Source organism: Motacilla alba, chromosome 23, assembly GCF_015832195.1.
Source record: "Motacilla alba alba isolate MOTALB_02 chromosome 23, Motacilla_alba_V1.0_pri, whole genome shotgun sequence".
Lineage (NCBI taxonomy): Eukaryota > Metazoa > Chordata > Aves > Passeriformes > Motacillidae > Motacilla > Motacilla alba.
Window position 1 is genome coordinate 3,779,102 of NC_052038.1, and position 21,160 is coordinate 3,800,261.

The following is a 21,160-nucleotide window of genomic DNA, read 5'->3' on the forward strand; positions in this document are numbered from 1 at the left end:
TCAGCTGATGAACACCTGAGGAAAAAACCAGTTTTACCAGACCAGTAACAAACTCCACAGCATCTGGCAACGTTTCCATGCTATTATTCACCATATCTATGTATAAAAAACACGTTTGTAGGGCTACACAAATAGTACTTTAAAAAAAACAAAAAAACCCCACCAAAGATACCAAAGATACAATCTGTCTCCAGAAATCTGCAACACAAAGGCTCAGTCCTGTAAGATGTTGAGTGTGATAACTAAAGCCTTTACTCACTGCATTTTAAATTGAATTAACTTAATATTACACACACAGGGAGACATCCCCAGTGCCACAGCAGTCAGAGCCCTATTTCTCTATGTTAACCCAGCCTCATCTCAAAACCAGCCCCATTTCCAGGGTCAAGACTGGATTTGGGAATGACAGATCAGAGTTATGACAGGATTATCTCGGAGGATTTCCTTCTGAACACCTCATCTGCTACAAGCTGGGGAAGGAGCATGTTTAGTAAAAAAACAGACTCCTAAACCAGCTGTCATAATAGAAATGTCTAAACACGGGGCTTGATCCAGTGCTGAAAGTCTGTGTGACACTGAGAACCTCCTTACGGCAAACGTTTCACCTGTTCCACGGCTGCCTCTGCGTGCCAGCTGTGAGCAACCACCCAGGATCAGAAATCACCTAATAAGGCCAATCTTTTTGTCACCTTTTTCTCGTCAGCTGACTGTGACTCCCATGCTGACGCCTGCGTGAGAGCGCAGCCCCGAGGAGGTGTGTTTGTGCAGAGCCAGCATCTGGCCCTCTGTTCCTAAACACTAATTATTAAACTAATTACTGCAGCTCCTGCAGCAGCTAGAAGAAAGCAGAACCGTGGTGTTTGTGGTGGGTTTCATGGGCATCTGCTTTTCTCACTTCCTTTGTTCTCAGGCTTGTTGGCTCCATGTGAACTGCCACGGTGGATGAGTCTATCTGCTCCTTGTCCCTGACAAAACCGTAACAATAAAATACCCCAAATAAAAAAATACCCCCAAAACTGACCAGACACCCCAAAACACTTTTTATTTTTTCCTTGCATTCAGGGATAGCAGATTCCCACTGGGTGACTCGGAAGGAATTGTATTACTGTAGCAGCATGTTCCACAAACTAATTGTAATTATGGAAAAAATGCCAAATCCCCCCAGCTGTAGACCAGAACGGGGTTCCTGACACTCACCCCAGCTCAGGGCTCTCCCTCCAACTACTTGCAAAAGAACTACAGAACTAAATGTAGCAAAAAAGGATAAAGTAGAATGTTTTCATACTTGGATTGACTCTATACTAGAATATCCCTGTACAGGCCATTCACCTTGCACTTGGACTCGATGATCCTTGTGGGTCCCTTCCAGTTTCGAATATTCTGTGAAATCTGTGAAGTATGAAGTGATTTGCATCTGTTGAGTAGTTCTTCATCGACTTCTGTGTTTTCAGTAATTTTTTCTGGCTTCAGAAGCCTTTCTTTTCTTCCCTTAAGGAGCATTAAGCAGCAAGGTTAAGTAAAGAAGTTAAATAACTACATAATGAGACCTGATGACTTATGAGAGGTAAATCTTTTGTATGTAGAGGGAATATTCAGAAATTCAAGGGAGAAACTGAAAGAAATCGAAAGAATTTGCCCAAAAGGTTCAAGCCTTCATTCACCTAACATGAGTGGGGCTGGCTCAGAGTATGTCTGTACAGCAGCCAACGGAAAATGCATGTATTTTATTCTGTAAATAGGACACTGCTGACAGTAATAGCTGTGTGTATCTAATATCCATGAGCTCGACTCGTGTGCTCTCACCCGCAGGGTCACCCAGAGACACGACATGTAGCATACCCCGAAGATCAAAATGAAACATAGGCTCTGCTTAACCCATGAAACAACGTGAAATGTTTTAGCAGCAGAGCCCTGTCCCCACAAAGTCGATAATTGACAGAGCTGTGAATCTCCGGGCCCTTCACGGCCCCTCCCAGCCCCTCACTTCTCCTCTTGGTCCCTCACTTCTCCTCTTGGTCTCTCACGGACCCTTGGTCCCTCACGTCCCCTCTCCTGCCCTCATAACTCCTCTCAGTCCCCCACGTCCCGCTCGGCCTCCCACGTCTCCTCACATCCCCTCTCGTCCCATCTCGGCCCCTCACGGTCCCTTTCGGTCCCTCACATCCCCTCACATCCCCTCGTGTCCCCTCACATCCCCTCACGGCCCCTCACATCCCCTCACGGCCCGTCACATCCCTTCGTGTTCCCTCACATCCCCTCACGGTCCCTTTCGGCCCCTCACGGCCCCTCACAACCCCTCACATCCCCTCACGTCCCCTCACATCCCCTCGCGTCCCCTCACGATCCCTTTCGGTCCCTCACGTCCCCTCACGTCCCCTCACATCCCCTCACGGCCCCTCACATCCCCTCACGGCCCCTCACGTCCCCTCACGGCCCCTCACATCCCCTCGTGTCCCCTCAGATCCCCTCACATCCCCTCACGTCCCCTCACATCCCCTCGTGTCCCCTCAGATCCCCTCACATCCCCTCACGGCCCCTCACATCCCCTCGTGTCCCCTCACATCCCCTCACGTCCCCTCACGGTCCCGCCTCAGCCCGGGCGCGCGGGGCGCCCCCACCGCCAGGCGGCGCAGCAGCGCGCGCGGGCGGCCTGAGAGCGGGAGCCGCGATTGGTCCATGCAGAGGGGGCGTGGTCTAGAGGATCTCCGCCCAGAAAGGCGGTCCGGGGCGGGGCTCCCGGCGGTAATCTGGGCAGCCATTGGATGATCCCGGAGCGGGGCGGGGCCAGGGCAGCGCGCGAAGGCTCGAAGCGGTCCCCGGGCGGCGGGAGCGCGGGCGGGCCATGGCGGCGGTACCGGTAACAACGGAGGCTTCCGTTGAGGTGAGTCCTGCCCGTCCCCTCCGTTCGGCATGGCCGACCGGCTGCCGATGGCGGAGGCAGCTCGCAGCTGCCCGAGGCCTTGCGGCTCCTCTGGCTGTGGCGAGGTGGAAGGCCCGGGAGGGACAGCGAGGGAGGTGGCTGTTCCAGTTACCGTTCCGGTACGGCGCCCGTTCAGGTAGCGGTGCCGGTGGCGGAGCCAGTAGCCACCAGCCACCGCTGCCCGCCGCCCTTGATCACGGGCGGTCCCGCGCCTTCACTGGGCTCGCCCCTCCTGGCAGAACTACAGCTCCCAGCATGCCCCGTGCCCGCCCTGCCGGCCGCGGGGCACGCTGGGAAGGCCGCGCTCCGCCGGTGGCCGCGGGCGCGGTGCATGCCGGGAAGGCTGCTGGGCCCGCCGAGCCGGCTCTGAATTAAATTAATAAATAATAAAATAACGAGTAAAAGGCGTCCGGTCTGAATGCGATCAGCCAATGCCAATCGTGTGCTTTTGCTGTGTAAACTCGCAAATATACTACCGTATATGCGAGTAGCCATTTGTAATGGTAAATATCAAGAATAATAATAATAAATATTACTAAATACGTAAATATCATAATCAAAATATAAGGAGAGTGAATGTGGATTTCATTGTGGCTGGATTTCATTGAGGGCGAGGGCTTAGCCAAGATTTTAGAATGAATTTGGATGCCAGCAGTCATGACCACATTAATAATATGTCACCCCATTAAGAAATATTTACCCCATTTAGAAAAATCGCATTTTGCTTTGTAGCTTCCAGTGGCGGATTTGAACCCAGACTTGCAGAAACCCCTGGACAGCGACTCTGACAGTGGCCAGGGCAGCTGTGAGACGGCTTCCCCAGGGCCCCTTGGCAAGAGCACAGCGTCCTTCGAGGACAGAGGTCTGTTACACTCCCATGAATTGTTTTTATCCAGCACTACTTTTTTTTGTTTCATAAATACCTTTTAGGACACTGTCACTGCTTCACCTGTAGGAATCCAAACTCTTCTTGTTGCTCAGAATGTGGGCAGGCATCTTTAAACCTCTGAAGAGTGTTTTATGAGCTACAGAAAGAAAAAGACTGAATGGGATGTGTCTTAATTACTTATTCTCTTTTTTCCCTGTTTTGTTTAATCTATGTAGTGTGATTTTATTACTATTTCAAGGCAAGACACTCTCAGTGAAGGGTTTTCAGCTTTGCCTTTTTTTTTTTTTAAGGTTAAAAACCTTTAACATCAATTTGGGTTAATTTTAAATGCTCTTCTCTGGGGAGAAGTGGATTTTGGAAAGATGAGTTTGAAGCATGAAAGATTTTTCATGCTTCCACGAGAAGCTCATTTGCTGTGGATGGTGACATATGTCAAATTGGAGGGATGCAAATGTAAATCTGGTTGTTTGTTAATTAACTTGTAGCACTTTTTTGTTTTCATGTCTTTTGCCAGATTCAGAAGAAGAAATTTTTGTGCGTAAAAAAGCAAAAAACCAGAAAGTGCTTGAGGACAGTGAGAGTGAAGAGGAGGAGGATGGAGGCTCACCTGTGCGGGAAGATGCTTTGGGTGGAGCCAAGGGAAATGGGGAGGAAAAGGAGAACATTGCTGCTGAAAAGAAGAAATCCCATCGGGTCCCCCCAGCTCTGCTGGACAGTGGTGACAGTGACACTGGTGACCCTCTGCAGATCGAGAGCCTTGGAGCAGGCAGGACCTCTGGCTTGCCTGAGGGTGAGCTGGAAGAGGAGAGACCCCTAAAATCTGGGAAAAAGTACAGGAAACATAAACATAAACATGATGTTGAAGAGGAGCCAGCAAAAGAAGCTGTGGCAAAATCCAGAAGGAGAAAGGAGAAGGAGAAAATAATGGAGTCCATTAAACAGCTGAGGAAAGAGAAGAAGCCTGTGGCAGAGGTGGGTGTTTTGGCACAAAACCTCACATAATTTCTCAACTAAGTTAAATTTATTATTGCTTGTGGTTATTCTGTTGCAAACTTCAGTGTTGTGTCCACATTCCTGCAGCAGGTTTGGGGTCCACAACACACAAGCCTTGCCTGCAAAGTCTGCAGGTTCATTTCAATTAAACTGAGTTAGACTTGCAGTTTGAGGGCCTACAAAACCTAACACTGATGATTTAATGTCGTTTTAAATTAATATCAACGAGCCAAAGGGACCTTCTGAAAGGAATCCCAGAAATAATTTATTCTTCTGGAAGCAGGTGGATGGTGGGGAGAGGCTCCCCTTCAATGACAGTGGGTGTCTTCTGGATGACAAGGACCTCTTTGACAATGGCTTGGACGAGGAGGATGATCAACCCCCTGAGGATGAAGAGTCCCTAGAATCCATACGAGCAGCTGTGAAAAACAAAATAAAACGACAGAAGGTAACAGTTAGCTGGGATACAAAAAATTATTGTAAATGTACTCTCTTTCAAACTGATAGAAAATAGGTTTAGATGGGATTTTGGGAAGGAATTGTTCCCTGGGAGGGTGGGAGGCCCTGGCACAGGGTGCCCAGAGCAGCTGTGGCTGCCCCTGGATCCCTGGAGGTGCCCAAGGCCAGGCTGGATGGGGCTGGGAGCACCCTGGGACAGTGGAAGGGGCTGGAATGGGATGAGCTTTAAGGTCTTTTGCAACCCTAATCATTCCATGGTTACTAGATTTAGCAGGAATTTGTACCTGAGCAGATTCTAAAACTCTCTGACTGTGTAGAGTTGTGCTGCTGTGGCAGAAGAGAGGAAAGCCTTCTGGATTTGTTTTTAGAGATGCAGGGATGTTGTTCTGGCAGGTTAACAAGCTAATGCTGGAGTAGGAGCTTTGGAATCTGCCCTGTGTGGGGTTTGTGCTGGTTTTTGAGCTGCTTGCTGGCTTTGTGACCAGTGCTGGTTCTGTACAGTCATTTGTGATGTGTTTGCCCTTGATAGTGCCAGTGTACTGAGAGAAACCATTGCATTTCTTATGCCCCATAGAACAAAGAACGTTTTCCTGACAGTGAAGGCTACAAACACGTATTTGATGAGGAGAATGAGGAGCCTTTATTGAAGGAGCCAAAAAGGAAGGTGAAGTCTTCATCTTTTTAAAGCTCTGGATTGTTGTTTGCCGTGACTAAACTGGTTTTGTGTGCTTGGTGGTTTTTTTTTTTAACTGGATGTTTTATTCTGATTCCTTGCTGTTTGAAAGGGAAAAATAAGCTGTTTAAGAAATGGAGAAAGAGCCTCCTGTTTTGTTCCCTGACTTCTTCTTCTTTCTTCTTCTTTCTTTTCTCCCCCTAAGGAGCGGAAAGCAGCACGGTTGAGTAAAGAAGCCATTAAACAACTACACAGTGAGACCCAACGACTTCTTAGAGGTACAACTTCAATTCTTTATCTGTAAAGGGCTATGAACTCTTCAGAAATTCAGAGGAGAAATGGAAACAATTTACCCAGAAGGTCAGAGCCTTCTTAGACCTAATGTGACTTATTGAGGGTTGAAGGGTGCAAGAACATTTTATTGAAGGACCAGTTAAAGGTATTTTTGTGACTAATGAAATCAAAGATACTTGTTATCAAATAAAGAGCTCAGATGATGTTTTAAATCTTCTCTCACTGTCTTTCTCTGGCAGAATCATCTCTGTCTCTCCCATATCACGTGCCTGAGGCCAAAAGTGTTCATGACTTCTTCAAGAGCAGACCAAGACCAGCATGTCAAGGAAATGCCATGGCCCTGCTGAAGTAAGGATTTAAACCTTCCTCATCCAATTTTTTCATAAACTTTAAGCATCTCTAGCTTTTCTTTGGAGGATAACCAGACATTCTTAGGCTCCTTTAAATCCATAAAAGTAGGAAATTAGGAGAATTTCATTGCTAACATCAGGCAATGCTGCTCTCCTGACAGTCATACTGTTGAAGTGATCAGGGCCAGGAGTAACTCATATGAAGGAACTTGCTGATGCAGAGTTACTTTAATGGGATTTATGCTGAACCCCAATATTTCACTTGGGCTGTTTCTTCTCTGAGTAATGTGTAGTAAAATACTGAAGCTACAGTAGTCACAAAATCCCTCAGGAATTTCATGCTCTGATACTGTAACAAAACTTTTACACTTCCTGAAGTTCTCATGAAGTTTTCCAAACTTCTGTCCTTCATGTCTTCCTACACATTAATGGCAATAATTAGGAAATGGTTTCTTCCTCTCAGTTTGTCCTCAGCCTTCTCTCCCTTTCACACTAACCACGGGTGGTATGTTTGTTTCTGCCTCTTTTAGGTCCTCTAAATACCAGCTGCCCCTAAATGAAGGATCTGCAGCCTTTGGGAGCTTGAGCAAGGATTGCCAAGATGGGCCAGTGGAAGGTGATCAATCAGCAGCTGCTGAACCAGAAAGGAACCTGGGCAGAGATGTTGATGCCTCTGTGACTGAGCCTCTTGCTGCTGAAGGGAGGAACTTGCCAGAGGACTGTGCTGAGCAGCCCAGGAGGGACAGGGAGGATTCTCATGCAGTTACAGAGACTGTAACTGATGATAACACAAAGGAGCAGCAGCTCTCCAGCTGCCTGAGCGCTGACTGTGATGAGCCAAAGGAGAGTGAGAGTCCTCCAGCATCTGGAGATTCCCTCATGGAAAGAGGAGAAACAGCACCAGATGTACAAGGGGAAACAAACATTCAACAAGTGGGGCCTGGGATGGTGGCACAGCCTGAAAAAGTGAGGAAATCCAAGCTGGATAAACTTCGTGAGCTGGGAATAGACCTGTCCATCCAGCCAAGAATCTGCTCTGACAATGAGTCCTTCATAAACCTCGATGAAGCTGATTCAAGTAAAGGTATCACTTGTGTTGTACTCCTAAGTGGGATTGATCTGAGCTTGGCTGGAAAATTCAGAAATGTTTAGGTGATAGAACAGTCAAGCACATTCACTTATTAGTGTGGATTCTTTGAGATATGTTAACAGAAATTTAGAATGGCCTGGTGGATGGGAGGCTGGGCTGGAAGTGAACTGAGGTCTTGTGGACAAGTGGTAGTCAATGGTAAGATAATTTAATATTAGCTAATATCAATTAAATACAAGCTACAGCAAAAATATTCTGTGGTGGTTTATTATTAGTTTAATAGAATAGCTTTGCAAATATTTTAGTATTCAAGATTTAGCTTTTAAACTGTCCTTTTTTAAACTTAGCGGGCATCAAATGCTCAAGACCTACTCTTTTAACAGTCAATGCTTTTACATGCTATCACATTGATTGAATTAATATGTATTTCAAGAACTAGAAGCCCTGAAAGCACGTTTCTTGAAGCACACTCTGCAGACATCGAAATCCAAAGGGGAGCGGGCCATAAACATGAACATTATCCGTAAGGAAACGACATCTGATGGGAAGGAGGAGCTGAGAGCAGATGTGGTGCCAGCAGTTCTGGCTGCAGAGAGCCTGGAGGAAACAGTCCACACAAAGCCAGGTTGGTGGGGGCGAAGAAGAGACAAGGATTGAATTGGAAAACACTTTTGTCTTTATTTTCCTGTCGTGCTGTGTTTCTCAATGCTGCCCTACAAAATACAGGTGGAGGGATCTTCTTCTGTGAGATTGCTGGGTATGTTCCCCCTAAAGGATAGCCCCTGTTTTAATAAAAAAATTCTTGGTAGACCACTGAAATAGCAGTGGCCTGTGTAGGACAGCCTCAGTCAGATCTTTGTGATTAATTCCTTGGATTTTTCATGCTTCCACGAGAAGCTGGGGCTGCCCCATCCCTGGCAGTGTCCCAGCCCAGGCTGGATGGGGCTTGGAGCAACCTGGTCTAGTAGAGGGCGTCCCTGCCCATGGCAGTGGTGGAGCTGGGTGAACTTTAAGGTCTCTTCCAACCCAAGCCCTCCCCTGAACGTTTTCCTGTGCAGGTGAAAAGCTGCAGGCCCTGAAGGCCAAGCTGCAGGAGGCCATGAAGCTGCGCAGGAGCGAGGAGCGCCAGAAGCGGCAGGCGCTCTTTAAGCTGGACAACGAGGAGATGCTGGAGGAAGAGGAGGAGGAGGAGGAGGAAGAGATGACAGATGAGTCTGAGGAGGAGGAAGAAGAAGAAGAAGAAGAAGGTGATCACGAGGTCTGTATGCAGCATTTTTCCATAACCTCAGCAGCTTCTCTGTTCTGCTTCTTCTCCCCAGTGGATCCACTTCTGACTGGGGGAATTGCTTAAGAATTCTTCCTAGCAGCTAAAAAATTTCTACACTTGGCATATTCATGTGGATTGTCTAACCTTGAATTAATTAGGATTTTCTTTATTTGTCTAAACGCTATAAAACCAAATGGAAGTGTTGAAAAGGTTTTGATGCCCCCTGTTTTTATAAAAAAACTGGCAGGGCCAAACAGCTCACGTGCCTCAGCTGGGGTAGGGTTTGCCATGGCAATAATCATTATCTGTGTTTGGGGATGTTTTTTAGAACTCAGAATTTCTTCTTGATGAAGCAGAGGAAGACAATGAAGATACAGAAGAGAAACACACAGAAGATGGTGATAAAGAAACTGATAAAGAATCAATCGATGGAGAAAAGCTGGAGAAATCTGAACATGGTGATTCTGTTCTAAAACATCCTTCAACAGAGTCTACATTGATGCTTTTTAAGGACAGCTCCTCAAAAATGGGGTAAATAATCCAAGCCTTAAAAATGGTGACTGAGAACTTTTAAATTTGATCAGCATCTGTAGATTTTTTTAATATAAAGTGTATTTTATAAGTGTTACCTTGGGGTTTTTTTTGCAATTAATCCTAAATTTATTAGCAAATACCTTTCATGAATTGCAGATATTCTCTTCCTGATGAAAAACTGGAAATGGAAGAAACTGTAGACAAAGGACATAACAAGTTAGGTAAAGTAAAATTATTGCCCTTTTTTCTTTTTTCTTTTTTTCACTTAGCATATGTAAAAGTTTCTGGTTAAGATTGGTATTCAGTATTTCTGTTATTTCATCACCTGTGTATACATACAGTATGATTTTAAAAGTTTAGATTGACGAAAAAATTGGTGGGCTTGAAAAAAACAGAGGGAAAAATACTGTTCAAAATAATACTGGAAGAAATATGAAATGTCAGAAGTCAATAAGGGAAGGAAATCCAACATGACCACAAAATGAATTTTTAGCAAGGTGTCAGTGTGGCAAAATATTATATTGAGGTTTTGCTGGATTACACACATTCAAGTTAAGCACTATTTTTATTTTTAATTTCCAGAGGATGATGATTCATTTTCTCTACCAGCACTGCCAAAGGAGAACAGCCACAACAGCAGCTTTGAGTTCATTGGCTCCATGATCCCATCCTACCAGCCCTGTAACAAGCAGGCCTCCAGGGGAGGGAGCTTCTTACCTGCAGCAGGGGGGTTCAGGTCCCCCTCCCCAGGTTTCTTCAAAACCAGTTTTATCAGCTCTGCTTCCAAGGTGAGGTTCTCAATCCTGCTCGTGTCTTATACTAACACAGTGGGAAGTAAATAAATGTATTTTATCCTGATTGGTCAGAGCTATCACAGGAATCAACCCAGACAAATGCTTTGGTGTCAGTAAGATTTCAGAAGAGCAAACTGCCCCCCGGGTTTGTGTCCAAAATGACATTATAAAACTTATATTCTGAAGCATCAAAGAAAAGATGCTACAACCTGGCTTTTATATCTAAAAGATGTGCATCATAAATATGGTTTTTAAGAATGCTTACATGGCCTACACAACATCTGATGTCAGTCAGCTCCTGTGGTGTAGTGGAGCAGCATGGGCATAATTTGACTCCTGCAAGATTTGGATTGCAAGGAACCTCAGAGCTCATCTCATCCCACCCCTGCCACGGGCAGGGACACTTTCCACTGTCCCAGGCTGCTCCGAGCCCCATCCAGCCTGGCCAGGAGCACTTCCAGGGATGAGGCAGCCACAGCTTCTCTGGGAAGTCTGTTCCAGTGCCCCTTGCATTTAAATTTAGGCTTGCTAAACAACTTACGTATTTTTTTATTCCCTTGCCTAGAGCTCAGGAAAGACCTCTGAGCCTTCTCTTCCCATAGAAGATTCCCAGGACCTGTATAATGCCTCTCCTGAGCCCAAGAGTTTATTTCCAGGGGCTGGGGAGTCAAGGTTTCAGTTTTCCCTGGAGGATGACACTCAAAGCCAGCTGCTTGATGCCGATGGGTGAGTGATGGGTGTGAAGGATGGTGTTTCACAGAAACAGGATGTGCAGAGCAGCAAGATTTTTCTAACTGCAGCCTTTCTTTCAGGTTCTTGAACGTTGGGCAACACAGGAACAAATACCAATCCTCAAAGCATCAGCTGCCCCTGGCCAGCATGGATGAGAATGCCATGGATGCCAACATGGATGAGTTACTGGACCTGTGCTCTGGACAGTTCAGCAGCCAAGCTGAGCACGTGCCAAACACCAGCAGCACCAAAAAGCAGAACATGGAGGAGCTGCTCAATCTTTGTTCAGGGAAATTCGTGTCTCAGAGTATGTCCTGAGTTCTCTTTTCAGCTTTGCTGGTTACTTAATTTAGAAATTTTTAGCTGAGGTGACTTCAAGTCTGGGTGCTGATGCCACATGGGGAATTTTGTCTTTGTTGGGAGCATATGCAGTTTTATTTCTGGGGTGTTCTCTGACACTTTAAGAGCAGAAATAAGTTGCATCTTATTTCTTTCTGTAGCAGGTTCTCCAACATGGGCTTCTTCAGTGTTTTCCAAGGCAGAAAAAGACAGTGACATAGAAGATCCAATGGCAGAGGCTCTGGAGCTCTGCTCAGGCTCCTTTCCCACAGACAGGTTAGCATTGCTCTCCTAAAATTCACAGAAGTTAATTCTGGTAACTGTCTTGTTTCACTCTTAGAAGTGTTTTCTTGTTTAACATCAATTTGCTGTCAGTGAGAGTGAGCTTTGTTTTGGAGGTGAAGGGGAGGAATATTGCAAATTGCTCAGCAATTACTCTCTAATTAGCAGCACAAACTGTTTCCCACAGCTAACTGTGAAGGGAAATTCTGTGTCTTACACTGATAGTGAAAGAAACAACGAAGAACTTTAATTAAACTGAGAAAAAATGATTAAAAGGGGGACTTTTTGGAGTCTCTTCTGGGCTGTTGCCAAACTGCCATAACCAAGTGTAAAGTTGGATGCTTGGAGGTTTTTATTGACTGAATTGGAAAGTTTATATCTGCCTGACAAAAGGACAGTGAGGCTTAATAAGTGGGAATGTTAAGGGGATCCAAGAGGAATTTGAGAGGAGGAAAAAACTTGGAAAAATTAGTGCTTGGCCCATGGTTTCTGCAAGTAGGAAGAAAGTCTTTAAAAACTTTAACTCAGATGGGGATTTTAGGCATTTATTGCTAAATGCTGCTGGCAGGTTGTAGCTCTGAGCCCTCACAGGGAATTGCTTGATAGCTGAGGTGGGTGGTGAAATTTTGCCTTCATTTACTGGAGGTAAAGTGAAAATGCCTTTCTCCCATTTGTGTTTTCCCTAGGGAAGAGGAAGAAGAGGAGGAACAAGAAGAACTTGGTGGTTTTCAGCTTTTGACAGATGACGAGGCCTTTGCAAGTGAAGAGGTGTGAACTGATGGAGCCGGGCAGCTGCTGGATAAAATGGATAATTCCATTTTTCTTCCTAGGTTTTTAATGTACCCATCAGTGCAAAGTAGCACAACTTCCACAACAAGCTACTGAAACATTTTTTCAGAGCAAACTTTGGATCACTTAAAAGATCTCTTTAATATAATGGTACAGTGAAAAAGGCAAATCCTCTGAAATATGCCTGATGTTTTAGTGTCTTGTTAATTGAAGAGCAGACAAATCTGTCATTACAAAGCAATCCACTCTCAGAAATGCCTTATTTCTGGGAACTTTCTCTTTGACAGGATGAAAAAAGTGAAGACAGTGCTGCTGAAGAAGCAGAAGTGAGTGATGAAGAAGAAGAACTTCTGAGACATAGACCAGGCTCAAAGAAAAAACTGTAATTATTTTTAAAAATCTTAATTACCAGAGAGAAGAGAATATTAATAGCACTAGAAGTGTAGTTTGGAATCATTCCCCCTCTAGCAGATGTTGATATGGTCTGGTTTTTTACTTTGGAGCTGTTACATGAATTTAACTGTGTCACTTGTGGATTATAGATGATTTCCATTGTATATGGAAATCAAAAAGCCACAATAAAAGCAGTGCAGCATTTTCTTCTGGCCAAAAAGAGGGATGCAAGAATATTGTTGTCATTCCTCATGTCTTAAGATCTTATTCTAGCAAGAAAAGCACAGAGTTGACAGTTATTGCCATCATCTTTGGAATCTGGTGGATGACAATGATTTGGGGTGGTACATTACTGTGTGTGTAAATGTGCAAGAACTCAAGGCTTGGTCTTTCCAAAAATTACATGAGAAATTAGGACACATCCTTAGGAAAAATGTTCATTTTATGTCAGAAGAGAAATCTTGCTTTCAGAAGATTTGTGTGATGGCTGTTTTGCTCCCAAACTGAACCCTTTTGACTCTTTTTCCTAGAAAACTGCAGGATTTCATGGAAGAGGAGGCAGAGCTGTCAGGGAGTGACGTGGGAAGCGAGGATGAGTATGATGGTGAAGACCTGAACGAGTATGAAGAAGAAATTATCGACGAGGAGCTCCCGAACGAGGCAGAATTAGGAAACCAAATACAGAAATTCCACATGTCAGTGCCATTCTCAGTAGATCTTTGGGTGTGGGAGGCCCTGGCTAACCTGGACTAAGCTGTCCCTGTCCCCTGTGCTGGCAGGAAGGCCATGCTGGACGATGACAAGCGCCAGCTCCGCCTCTACCAGGAGAGGTACCTGCTGGATGGGGACCTGCACAGCGATGGCCCGGGCAGGACCAGGAGGTTCAGATGGAAAAACATAGGTGACCCATGATCCTGAGTTCGTAGAGGGGGAGAAAAAGGGAAAACAGAGCTTTTATGTGTGTGTGAAGTAGCACTTAGGGGTCCTCAACAAAATATATCAGGAATAAATTGGTGGGGGGGATGACTCTGGGTTTTTTTTTTTTTATTTGGGTTTTTTTTTGCCTTGTTTGTTTGATTGGTTTTGGGGTTTTTTTTGTTGTTTGTAGCCTCCATTTTCAAAATTGATAGCTGACTGTCTTGTTTTGTTGCCTAGACTTTGCTTCACAGATGGACTTGTTTCAGAGAGATTCAGATAACGAGGAGGAGAACGAAGAGTTTGATGAGACAGAAGTGAAGTGGAGGAAGGAGCGATTTGAGCGAGAGCAGTGGCTCCGTGAGCAGGTGTGGTGAGCTGCTAGAAGGGCTTGCTCAGTCTCTGTATCATTGCTGGATGTGAAATTGTTTATTCCTCAAGTTAAGCTTCGGTACTGAGTCAGATTTCTCAGCTGAATGTCATGGTTTCATTAATAGAACAAGGATGATGAAGTATCTCAGAAATTGCAATAACCTCCTACAGTAGAAAGTAAATAAAAGTTAATTTACATAAAGAAAATAATTTCTTAAAATACTGAATGAAATGTCCATTTGTAATATGAATTTTTTCCAATTGTCTTCTTTCTGCTACAGAAAGAAAAAAATAAAGAGCAGGAGGAGGAGGAAGAAATTGGTGGAGACAGCGAATTCATGAAGCTGGCCAAAAAAGTGACTGCCAAGTCCCTGCAGAAGAAAGGTGAGTTTGATTTTTATTGAAGTGACAAGAAAAGAAGAGGGGGAAAGAGCTCAAAACCTGATCTTTCCCCCGTGTCTCTGGCAGCCAGCCCAGCAGTGGTGGCACAAGGCACAGCTCTGTTACCCAGGAACCCGTTTGAAGCTTTCAGACCTGCCAGTGACACCCAGGTGGGTACCAACCCCCAGAAATGGCATTTCCCAACATTGCCCCTGAATTCTGGGCACTCCTGGTTTGTGTTGTTGTAATGTGTGAGTAGAGAGTAGATTTTTCTCTGCAGAGTAACTTACTAAACAGCCTGCCTTGTTTCTGAGAGTGGTTTAATGCAGCTTTTCTTTGCCTTTCAGATAAAAAATGGGTCACTCTTGAACAGACCTAAAGCTGTCCTTCAGAAGCTGGCAGCAATGTCAGATCTAAATCCAAATGCCCCTCGAAATTCAAGAAATTTTGTCTTTCATACACTTTCACCAGAGAAGAGTGAAGAGACGAAGGAGAAATCCAAACCTCAGGTAAAGATTTGGGTAGCAGGTGCTGCCAGTTGTGGAGATTATTTCAATACACTGAAATCTGCCAAGCAGTTAAGAGCTCTGCTGTCTTAAATATTTGGCGTGAGAGCACACAGGGAATATTTCTCTAATAATAAATATTTCTCTAATAACTCAGAATTTAAACTTTTTTTTGCACATATTGTGTATTCTAATGTATTTGACTGCCCTTAGGTGAAGAAGAGAGGCCCTTCTGCAGTGATAACATCAGCAGCAAAGCGGCCCAGGGTAGAAAGCTCGGAGGAATCCAGTCAAAGTAGAAGCATTTTCCAGTACTTGGAGAGCTGAATATTCCTGTTTGGAGCCAGAGATTGTCTCCTCTTTGCCAGCTGCAGTTTATTTTGCCAATCTGCCAGAAATCACCAAGCAAGGAAACAAATGGGTGCCACCTCCTTCACAAGTTCCAGTAATTTCCAGGCAGTGGTTTTGTGCTTTGTTTTCTCTCAGTCCTCTGTGACAAATGGGAGCACAAAATCCATTCCTGGTTTGGAATGAAATGCTGACTTGATCTTTCCCAAGCATTAAGGAAACTTCCACTGCTGGGGGCTGCCCTCACAGGTGCTCCAGAGGTATCAGTTCCACCTGGAAATGCCATTGGTGTGACGAGGAAATCCCTCAAGTAGCTGAAAGCACAATAAAGGAAGAATTTCTACAGCTCTGGGAGAGAATGAAGCAGTGTTGGCCATGGCAGGACATTTGTTTACACTTGCAGCACAAAGTTGTAGCTGTGGCTCCCTCCAGTGTCTTATTTTCTTTCATGTTGAGCATTTATTAAGCTTCTCCTTTTTCGAAGCTCTAATTTATCATTGAAATGTTTACTTTGTGGAAAAGGCCCCAGCCTCTTCTGAGGCAGTATGAGAAGGGTTTCTTTCCAAGTTTTTATTACTGTTGATGTCCTTAAACTTGCAGATGGATGTGTGTGTGGAGAGGGGAAGAATGTGTGTGTGTGGGAGAGGAAAAGGTTTGGGGGGGTTTATTTGCATTGGTGGGGGAGTTGCTGGGGTTGCTTTGGTTTGCCCAACTCCAGGCTGTCTTTACCCATCCATTCTGTTGTTTTCATGGAAGCTGCACTCGTCCAAGAGAAACCATCCATTGCTGAGCAGCCAGTAAGGAAAAGGCTGCTCTAGGACGAGGGAATTTATAAGGAGCTGTCGTTCACAACTATTCTAAACAGTGTGAGAGAAACACGAGCCAGAGTGTCCAGCATTCCTGGTGTTTCTGATCCCAAGCTGAAGGTGTTGGAGAGCAGATAATGGTGCCACAGGGTCCTGCTCTAAACCTAAACCTCTCTAGGACTGGATGTCACATGCCTGAGGTGCTGACACCGACAGAGAAATGTCTGAGCTGTAAATTTTGTAACATCTTGAGCACATGCCTGGTGTGCTGTGTGTAAAATATTTTATTGTACAGTATGTTATAAAGAATTATGGTACTAATCGAAGTGCAACTTTACAATAAAACATGGTTTTAATTTTGGAGGCAGTTAGAATTGATTTATAGGATTTCACTCATGTCTTGGGGTTTCTTCCCCCAATGTTTTTTATTTCTATGTCTGTTTTTTCATTGCTGCCTTTTTTTTTTTTTTGTAGCCACAACTCAGCCCTTCACTAGGAACAGCTGCAATAATATTGGAATACAACAAAAACAACCCCTTGTGTTTATTGGAGTGTGGATTTTCAACTCCTCAAGTCTTCCACTTGGGTTTGCATAAAATTCTTGGCCTGAAGAATACGATTTTTTCCTGCTTCAATAGTTTTGGATTTTTTAGTTCCTAGACAAAACTTTCTTTATCCTTCTCCTAAGAAGTGTCTATTTCAGTTCAGTGCTGCAGTTCTAATGATTGCTGTACCTGGATTTGGGATTGGAGCTTTAGGGAACAGGAATGACCTTTCCTTCTTCCTTATCAGACTTTTCTTGAAGGAACCTGTAACTAGAAGATTCCTGAACACCCACTTCGTTCTTGATCAGTGTTTCACTGATATGAAAGTTGTACTAATTCAGCCCAGCTTTGTTGGGTAAAAACATTCAAGCTCCAAATTTGGGCATTTTCCCTGAATTTTGCTCCTGCTCTGCCACTAGAGTGCAGCAAGAGCATGTGCTTGCTCTGGCACGGGGGCAAAGCAAAATCATGAAAGCTTAAACTGTCTCTTGACTCCAGGGGAAATTCTTGCAGTTTTCCATGCTCTGGCATTGCAAGGGATTAAATTTATAGAGACCTATAATTGCCACATTTTTGCATTAGAAAGTGGTGGTTTGAAGAGCACCTTTAGAGGATTGTCTGGGTCCTGGTGCTTTCCTGGCTTCTCCTCAGCACATGCTACTAGCCATAATTATGGCTTTTATTTTGCTTTCCCTGTAGAATTTTCCCTTCCCAATACATTTTCCTTGTTCCAGAGCCAAGGGTAGAAAAATACCATTGAGCCTGAGAAGCTTGGACATTGAAATACAGGGAATGGGAGAGTTTCTGGCTGCATTTCTCCCACAACTTTGCAGTACTTCAGGGTTTGTGAGTTGCTGCTGGAAGCTCTGCCTTGCACCCTAAAAATCCCTTGCCTGGGAGCATATTCCATGCCAGGGCCAGGTTCTGTGGGAGCTGGAATATCAAGGGGAGAGTTGAGCCATGTGCTGAGATGCTGCTGCTCTCGTTGTGCCAGAGCTGGGGGCTTGCCTGACCCTCACCCGTGCTCCCACCCCTGCCCTGCCCTGCTCCCATCCATCCCCTGCCTCCAGCTCTTCCAGGGCTGCCCCTCTGCTCCCGTCTGGCACATTAACTCAGCTTTGCCTTCTCGTTTTCAGGTATTGATTCAGCTCCCCCCTCCTGGCATGGGATGTGGATTCAGCTCCCCCCTCCTGCTGTGCTAGCAGGGAGAAAAACCCTCCCCACTGCTGCTGGAAGTGCCAAGAGCGGGCTGGGAAGGAGGGAATGGCTCGGGGTGGGGACGAGGGTCCTGCATCCAGGCACTCAGCAGAAGCTGCTCAAAGGTTGGACTCGGTGATCCTGGAGGTCTTTTCCAACCTCAGGGATTCTGTGAATGGTGTCTGCGGGGCTGTCCTGGGCTGGAGGAAGAGCTGATTCCACTTCTTCTGCTTCCCTCCCTTTTTTCTGCCCTGAGTGTGCCTTGGGATAACTCAGGAGTGACAGCTGAGTGTTGTCAGCAGTGAGGTTTGGGTGTGACTTTGGTGCAGAAGTGGCTGCAGCCTGAGATTTTCATCCGAGTTGGGTAGCTCTAATAATCATAACACCTCTCCGTGCCTCAGTTTCCCTTTCCCACAGAGGAGACAGGAGGAATAAAACCCATGGGCTGCGAGTTCCTGATCCTTGACTGCACCACAGGAGCCTTGACAAGAGCAGTGCTGCTCACACACGTTACCTGCTGAGTCTGCAGAGAGAATGAGTTTTGGGAACCCAAATGATAATGGAGAATTTTAAAAAAAGGCCTTAAAAGCAGAGGGAGGAGCGGCCCTAGGTGTGTGTGGTAAAGGTTGACATTGCAGACACGTTTATAATCCCAGCTGCCTCCACTGCACGGCTCCTCGGGGCTCAAGGCACTCACTGAATTATGTTTTCTTTTCCTTTTTTGCCAAGAGACTGAAAAGGGGAGAGAAAAAAAACTATTTGTTTGTCTTGTCTAATTTAATTTATGTTATTTATCAAATAGACAGGTTATTTGGGAAACCAGATGGACCCGGGCTAAAATCATCTGTATTTCCAACATGTGAAAAATTATGTTGGAGTGGACACATAAAAGGCAGCATGGAGCAGGTTTGGTGAGCACTCAGCACGTGAGCTCTGCACCTCATCTGTCCTGGGCCTCTAATCAGTTGTCCCAGACCCATTATGAGGGTTAAAGGACAAAAAGACCCCCAGGCACCCACGGGGGTGTCTTCCAGAGCAGCCATGTCACAATTATTTACCCTCCCTGGCTTTCACTCTGCTCATTGACTGGTGCATCCCTTCCCCAGGGATGGATGGGGTGGGTTTTTGGGTGTAAATAAACGTTTTGGTTGGGTTTGGGAGCAGAGCAGGTGATGGTTTTTGGTGTCTGTTTTTTTTTTTTTTTCTCCTTTGAATTTTCTTGTTGGAAAAACAGGAGCTGGAGAGCAGCACGGACGGCTGAAAGGGAATAGATAATGCAAGAAATACAGAAATAAAAAGGAAATGTAATAAAAGCAAGAGCCCTGTGTTACTGGTGGGTTGGACACCCTGCTTGCTGCTGCATTCCCAAGAGCTGAGCCTGGAGCAGCCCCCTGGCACTGCCCCTGGCACCAGGGGGGCTCCTGGCTGTGCAGAGTCCAGACAAGCTCGTGGCTCAGAAAACAGCTCTGTGAGACCTGCAGGGTTTAGTGGGTGACCTGTAAAGCACAAGTTCCATTCTGAATTAACTATTAGTCATTAATATTAATTCCAGTGCTCCTTGCAGACAGATGTTCAGTCCTTGGGGGTTGTTATTTTCTCTTGTATCATCCAGAAGCCCAATTTAGGGCTGACTCCAGCTCTGCCTCTCCAGGCAGCAGAGATCCAAACCAGCTGTAATTAAAGAAAACGACATAAAAGATTGCAGGGTGTGGGGGGGAGGGGGATCAGCAAATCTCACAGCTTTGCAAGAGATTAATTTTATTTTTAGCTAATATTTCTCTCTGCTCCTCAGGGCTGTTTGCATGCAACACGCTCTGTGCTGCTCCCCTTGCAGTGGCCCATTGATTTTCAATATTTGATGGTGTTTGTGCACGTGGCCCTGGGGGATCAGTATCTGAGGGGCACATTCACGTGTGTCCTCACGCCCCAAAAGCCACCTGTGGTATCCCCGCCCTCACCTTTGCCATGGGGATGCTGCACAGAGCCCAGAGGTCCCACTCCATCCCGGCATGGCTTTCTGTGGCTGCTGTGCCAGGCCAGGTTCAGCCCTGAGGTCCCAGCTGGAGGGGACACAGGCCAGCCCTGCAGCATCTTCCTGCCCTGCCCAATTTCCAGCTGCCACTTTGCAGGCACTCATTTCTGTGCAGGAAGATTAATTAATGGCTCCAATGCCATCTTTCTGGCAGCTCAGGATCCAGAGGTGGCATTTCCACATTCCTGCTTTACATGGAGCCTGAAGGAAACCCTCAACCCTTCCCAAATAACACCAGATCAGAGAAAAAACAGCTTTTCCTTCCTTCTTCCTGCTCCTCAGTGAGCCTGGATGGGGCAGAGGGGCCTAATTGTGCCTGGGAATGTGAAGAGCAGGAGCTGCCACTTGAGTTGGCTTTTTCCCAGCCCCAGCTCCAGGCTGGCACCGTGCTGGGAAGAGACATTGCTGTGGCTCAGTGAGACCCCCTGAGCCCCCTGGCTGGCAGTGCTGGGTGCCCCAATGAGCCTCTCTCGGCAACCTCCCAGTCAAGGACCCAGAGAGAGGTTTTGGTATCCAAGACATCTCCCATCCCATCCCCAATCCCATCCCAACCACAGCTGGCATTCCCTGCAGTGCCAGCACAGACACTCCAACCAAAGGCGATGCCAACCCTTCCAGCCCCTGCTGTGAGAAGATAATTAAATCAACAGGCAATTAAGCCCTCCACGTGGTCCCCGTTTTGCCTGCTGGTGGTGCAAATCTCCAAGTGAGGCATCCAGGGTGAGCTCACAGGCAGCACGGGGCTGGTTTTGGTGTCCTTTGCTCCACCTACAGCTTTGTGAGGGTGTGTGATCTCCAGGGCTGGGATGTGAGCCCCCAAGGATGAGAACATCCCCCAGGTGTGGCTGCAAGCAGCCCCCAGCCCGACCCACAGCGGGTGCTCCGTCCACCCCCTATGCTGCAGAGGGAAGGGAAGGGAAGGAAAGGAAAGGAAAGGAAAAAAGGAAAGGATTAGATGGCATCAGTGTGGCTGGCAAAGACCCCTGGACACCTGCAGGGGCAAAGGCAGGGCTGGAGGAGCTGTGTTTGGTACTCCTGAGCCAGCAGCCAACACAAGTCTTGAGGGCTGGGATTTCTCCTGGTGGCTGGGGCTTGCCCATGGCTCCTGTGAGTGACACTGCTGGGGTCTCCAGCTTGAATGGAAACTGGAGGTGCCAAACCTAATCCCATCATGGTGCTGGTGATGAGAGCCCAGTCTGGAGAGGCCGGTGTTGTGGGCTGGCAGGTGAGCCAGGCATTGGCTCCATCCCAAAACCAAGC

The 21,160-nt window shown here is 46.2% G+C and overlaps 1 protein-coding gene across 4 annotated transcripts; it reads left to right on the forward strand.

The window, feature by feature from the left end:
- The first annotated feature begins 2,703 nt into the window (after positions 1-2,703).
- Positions 2,704-16,476, forward strand: CLSPN (claspin). Of its 4 annotated transcripts, none has more exons than XM_038161160.1 (25): positions 2,704-2,881; positions 3,653-3,782; positions 4,324-4,781; positions 5,083-5,250; positions 5,836-5,925; positions 6,140-6,212; positions 6,468-6,576; positions 7,109-7,662; positions 8,102-8,293; positions 8,727-8,926; positions 9,264-9,466; positions 9,626-9,690; positions 10,052-10,257; positions 10,829-10,989; positions 11,076-11,302; positions 11,499-11,610; positions 12,303-12,384; positions 12,693-12,787; positions 13,329-13,493; positions 13,578-13,699; positions 13,954-14,081; positions 14,367-14,469; positions 14,554-14,636; positions 14,814-14,975; positions 15,186-16,476. In XM_038161160.1, the coding sequence occupies exons 1-25, from the start codon at positions 2,843-2,845 to the stop codon at positions 15,297-15,299; spliced, it is 4,041 nt and encodes a 1,346-aa protein (XP_038017088.1). In that variant the 5' UTR covers positions 2,704-2,842; the 3' UTR covers positions 15,300-16,476. The 4 variants fall into 4 exon arrangements, with proteins under 4 accessions (XP_038017088.1, XP_038017086.1, XP_038017087.1 ...); XM_038161158.1 differs by having other exon boundaries at positions 2,705-2,881; positions 11,496-11,610; XM_038161159.1 differs by having other exon boundaries at positions 2,706-2,881; positions 5,086-5,250; positions 11,496-11,610.
- The last annotated feature ends 4,684 nt before the right edge of the window (positions 16,477-21,160 follow it).